This window comes from Gymnoscopelus microlampas (assembly GCF_963454915.1).
Source record: "Gymnoscopelus microlampas genome assembly, chromosome: 1".
Lineage (NCBI taxonomy): Eukaryota > Metazoa > Chordata > Actinopteri > Myctophiformes > Myctophidae > Gymnoscopelus > Gymnoscopelus microlampas.
The window spans coordinates 50,525,948-50,531,471 of NC_139962.1; the positions used below are offsets into that span (position 1 = coordinate 50,525,948).

The window sequence follows — 5,524 nt, forward strand, 5'->3', positions numbered from 1 at the left end:
CACAGCGCGCGCGCACACACACACACACACACACACACACACACACACACACACACACACACACACACACACACACACACACACACACACACACACACACACACACCCCACATAAATCCATCTCTGATACGGAATTAAACAACCCACTTCCATAATAATTCATTACTCAATTTCTCTTTATATGGGACAAAATTAATGAAATAATGATTCATTCAAACTCGGCTCTTATGCTTTCTATGGGGATAATCCCACAACATTAATATCCAAATGTGCTCCGCACATTTCTCGGCTAATTACTCGTAAGTCTTTCCATAAAAGTGCCTTTAGATCCATCTAGAATATTTACTTATTACCGCCACGCAGAGAAGGAAAGCTTGCTGCGCCCCAAGCCATCCAACACACAGCAAAGTGAGCAAAACCAAAAGGCAATGCAATTGAAAGGTGGAACGCAACAATAATTGGCACCATTAACTCTCCCTATAATTATCCATAAAAAACCGCCTGGGTTCAAAAATCACAATTTTCTTTAAAGTTGCAGCAGTTCATTTATTAGCCAAAATATAGACTTTCTTGTACAATTTGGTTCACAAGTATGTACATTTTCTTTAACTTTATATACAAAACATTTTTGAACATCAAATTCCTCACAGAAACTTACAAAAAGAAAAGAAAAGGAGAAAAGAAAAGAAAACCTCACAGACTACAGGATCATACATTATTACATTAGCAGGTTTACACAGGACATGCTTACAAGGTAAGTATACAGAGGTGTAGTTATTCTTATTTTACATTCCATACAACATATTCGAATGAAATTAAACAAAAGAGGGAAAGGAGTGAAGAAAAAGGGAGAAAATAAACTAAGAGGAAGAAAGGGCAGAAAGAAGCATCGCTGCTTCGAGTTGGTTCTGAGGCCTGCAAACACACGGAGGGAAGGAGAACAAAATGAAGTAGGCTAGAATACCAAAACAAATGCCTAATAACCTTAGGCATAAAGAGCTAAAATACAAAGTGATATAAAAGTGACGATTGCTTTGAGAAAAAAAAATGAAAAAAGAAGAGCCTCTGTGTTTCTGAGTTGAATATGAATCAGGCTAATTTGCATGACCAAAAAGAATTGCTTTGGCGAAATTACACAAACGCAACACAGCATGGTGGGATCCAAACAAGGCTGTGGAAACGCATGGAAAAAAACTAAACAAACAAAAACAAAAAAAGAAGCTAATATGGATAAATAACGCAACAAAAACGTGATATGGCATCAAAAAGGAAAAAAAAAGAATCCCAAAACGCCATTAAAATGACAGCCTCTTACCGTCTTTGAACAGGATGGAAAGCTGTTTTTAACAACCTTATTTTCTCTGCTTCCAAGGCACTAGATCTCTCTGAAATAATGGTAATAAAACAATGAAAAAATACATTAATTTAACTACCTAATTATTATTAAAACACATCATCACAGATGCAGCGAGTCTGGGTCCTGAAGAAAAAAAGGTCTGGGAAAAAAATATCTCTGAGATTTCACTTTAAAACCAGTTGTCTAATGCATTGGTTCTCAAAGTGGGGTCCGGGGACCCCCAGGGGTCCTTGGGTGGGGGAGGGGGGGCTAGCAGGGGGTCCCCAGCAAAATTAGTTAATATAGCGTCACAATCATTTTAACCACTTCAACCATATTTTATACTTTGGCTATTCAAAAATAGCAGATATATACAAGCTCATAGCGCGGCACCAAGTGCCACACTGTGAGCTTGTAGATCTGCTATTTTTGAAAAATCCCTGGCACAAAACATTTTTGAGATGGTGGGTCCGCGGTCACATACATATCATTTTGGGGGTCCTTGACATGAAAAAGTTTGAGAACCACTGGTCTAATGCAAACACATGGGGCCTTCCTTCAGTAACACAAGGTGTAACAAAAACAAACCGGGGGAGCCATAAGCTATCACACAAATTTCCCCCCTAAACCCAATCCAATTTTAAAAATACTCTCCTGGGCACTTATTAAAAACAAATAAACAAATTAAAATAAAATAAAACAAATCAAAGTCTAACACACGCTCACTTCGAAGCATTCACACACCTTGAAGATCAAAAGAAAAAAAAAAGTCCACGTCAAAGATATTATAACACTGAAACACATTATGAGCATCTGTATGGCCTCAAGAAAAACAGAAAGAAAGAAAGAAAAGCCGGCAGGAATAAAATAGTGAGAAATTAGGGTAGAAAATATTGTCAGGGCTGCAGTGGGCCCTAACCCTTCTGTATTATTTTGTGACCCTATACAGAATATAGGGTTTTGGGGAAGAAAAGAGGGCAAAGAACGAGTGAAATAATAATTAAAAATAACAATAACAATAATAATAATAATAATAATAACAATAATAATAATAACGGGGTGGGGGTGCTACAGCCTGTATATATATAGTCTGTACATGCTCAGTCTCAGTGTCGGGGACATGTACCTGTGACTGTTGTCTCTGAACTATGGCTCTTGTCCTCTGTGTGTCTGCTGTAGAGCGCCAGGCCGGTGGCTGTGGCCTGGTTCGCCAGTCCGAGGTAATGGTTCGAGTTCAGTAAAGCCAACTGGTGGGCGGAAAAGGCCCGGTTTGTCCAGTTCTGAATTTTCCCAACTGGACAAGAGATGAGTCTGTGGTGAGGGGGGATGATAGTAGTGGTGGTGGTCTGGCCGTTGCTGCCGTTCATGGCCTGGTGCGGGGATTTGCGTGGATTGTCCGGGGTCGTCGCCGTCTCCGCCAGGGACCAGATCTTTGGCTTTTGGGCCAACGGGGCCGCGTTGTTTTCTGACGACGGCGGCGGGGAGCTGTTGTTGTTGTTGCCGGACGCCGGGTTCAGCTTCAGCTGCTCCGCGTCGGCCTGCAGGGACGATTTGATCTCGAACGCGTGGTGGTGGTGATGGTGGTGGTGGTGGCCGTTGTGGAAGTGCTGGATGTCTTTGCCCTCCTTCCCCACAGCCTTTAGAAACCTCTGGTCGGGCCCTTGTAAATCCTCATAGCCGTCAGAAGCCTCAGAGTCACTCCGACCGTCCAGTTTAATGTCAGAATGCAGGTCGTCCTGATCGTCCAATAAGTCATCGTCCTTGTTCTCGATATTCTCCGTGTCAATGTTCTCCAAATCGATCTCCTCCTCGTCCTCGCGCTTGTCGTTGTCGTTGTCCCCCTCCTGATCGTCGCTGTTGTAAACGTTCCCCTCCTCGTCCGTGCGACTCCGCGGCGTCCAGGTCATCTTGTTCTCCTTCTTGAGCCTCCTGCGGGCGTTGGCGAACCAGGTGGACACCTGGGTGAGGGTCATCTTGGTGATGATGGCCAGCATGATCTTCTCGCCCTTGGTCGGGTAGGGGTTCTTGCGGTGCTCGCTGAGCCAGGCCTTCAGGGTGCTCGTACTCTCCCTTGTGGCGTTTTTGGGTCTGGACGGGTCACCGAACTGATACTGGCCATATGGGTAGAAAGCAGGGTGGTGGTGATGCGCGAAGCCCGGGTGCTGGACGCCTGGACTGTCTTTTAGCTCATACTGAGCACCCTAAAAACACAACAAAAGAATATGAGTATATATGTTAGACATGGTGAAATATTAACGTGGGGCTGCCTGGCTGGCTGCTGCCTTAAAGCCTGCTATTAGCCTACTTGCAATGGAGAATTTCTACCGTATCTTAAATTAAACACTGCCACTGCAATAATGCAAAATGTGATAATTTTTCGTCGTTTTTCCAAGTGAAGATTGATGCCTTATTTATTTTAAACGTCACTACTTTTTTTCTACCACGTTACTACACACTTTAACGCTTAACAAACCATCCTAACACACTCATGTAACATCTTTATCAAGGTTTACATTTAAAAAAAAAAGGACTAGCAATAAAGTTTAGCTACGTTCTGTTTCATAAACTACTTTTAGCACACTTTTACCAGTCCCAAAAAAAAGCCTCACGACAAAGTCCACCCGAGTAAACTGAACTCCCCCCTCCAAGTTAGAATTACTGCCAAAGTTCACTCTCGACTGCATCTGCATTTATTAAGAAAGGGAAAAAAACGAAAATAGCACTAATGCCACTTAAACCCCCCAGCATCGGTATTGTGGGGAAAGCTTTCGCTGAAAATAGGCAATCGACAAGCTCACAACGGCAGCGTTAGCGTGGCTTTATGAGCTTGTCGATCTGCTATTTTCAGCCAAAGCTTTCCCCACAATAACAGAAAGCAGAAAAAACACTAGTATTGAGCCCTGAGGGACTCCGGTTACCCATTAGGAGTTTAAGAAGAAAATAGAAAAAAGTCAAATCAACGGCAAAAAGTTATGCGGAGCAGCTCAACTCACCAATTGATTGAAAATGGATATATCATTGGAGTAAGGCAGAAACGCTCCGTAGCCCCCCTGCGCCGCCGCGGCGGCGGCGAAGGGAGCTCCGTACATGGACGACAGCACGTTGGAGAGGGTCGCCCCGGACGCGCTCAGCTCCGTGCGGCCGCTGCGAGCCTCCGGCCCGGGCGGGTATATCGGTCGGATGTACTGATATCCTCCCAGCTGCGGGAAAGACATGGTGGTGGGGTGAAGAAAAGAAGAAAAAACAAAGTCTCTCTCTCTGCTGCTGGTACGATCACACAAAGCAGGGGGGGAATCTTCTCTCTCTCGCCCTTCTCGGTGATATTATCCACTTTACACTGAGTGTGTAGTACCCGACAACAAAGTGCAGTATAGGGGGAAGTCTATATTTCCTCAGCCGGTGTGTAAACGATCCTTCCACTCCTTCCCTATTGATCCGGACGGACTATAAGGTCAGGTCCTTACAGATTGCCTTAGATTATTGGGGACTCCTTGCTCAGATTGACATTTCTAGTCGTTTAGAAGCCCCACCCATTCCTCAAATCTCACACGGCACAACACACCCTCATTCTCTCTCTCTCTTTCTAGCTCTCTGTCTCTCTCTCACTCTCTCAAGCTCTCTAGCTCTCTCTCTCTCTCTCTCTAGCTCGCTCTCTCTCTCTCTCTCTCTCTCTCTCTCTCTCTCTCTCTCTCTCTCTCTCTCTCTCTCTCTCTCTCTCTCTCTCTCTCTCTAGCTCTCTGTCTCTCTCTCCCTCTGTCTCTCTCTCTCTGTCTCTCTCTCCTGGATAAGTGCACTCACTGACGTCGCGGGCTCTTATTTGAATGGGTTTCAAATCTCATTTTATGGCTCGCCAATCATTTCGTTTGTTATTTGTTCGTCTCAGCCAACCCCCCATTTTTGCACTAATTTACAATTTGCGGTCATTTTTTTTTTTGGAAGGGGAAACGCTAAATATTCAGGTGTTGTTGTTTCTTTTTGTTTTCTTCTTTCTTTCTTTTTTCTAAAACATACAAGTACAGAGTAAAGCAGTCTTTGTGTGTCGACTAAACTTGGACGTCCTTCGCATTAAAAGGAACATCGGTTAAGCAAGTCTAAAGGGAGCAGCAGGCTGTGTTTTCTTACACCATTTCGAGGTGTTACGGGATCAATTGGTTCTTTAATTTGGGACATCAAACGGCTCGCACATGT

At 44.0% G+C, this 5,524-nt stretch overlaps 1 protein-coding gene across 2 annotated transcripts; it reads right to left on the minus strand.

The window, feature by feature from the left end:
* Positions 1-515: 515 nt before the first annotated feature.
* irx3a (iroquois homeobox 3a) lies at positions 516-4,793 on the minus strand. Of its 2 annotated transcripts, XM_084063904.1 has the most exons (4): positions 4,330-4,793; positions 2,463-3,537; positions 1,316-1,385; positions 733-915 (listed from the first exon to the last, which is right to left on the minus strand). In XM_084063904.1, exons 1-4 carry the CDS (start codon positions 4,549-4,551, stop codon positions 861-863), a joined length of 1,422 nt encoding a protein of 473 aa, XP_083920030.1. In that variant the 5' UTR covers positions 4,552-4,793; the 3' UTR covers positions 733-860. The 2 variants fall into 2 exon arrangements, with proteins under 2 accessions (XP_083920029.1, XP_083920030.1); XM_084063903.1 differs by lacking the exon at positions 1,316-1,385 and having other exon boundaries at positions 516-915.
* Positions 4,794-5,524: the final 731 nt, after the last annotated feature.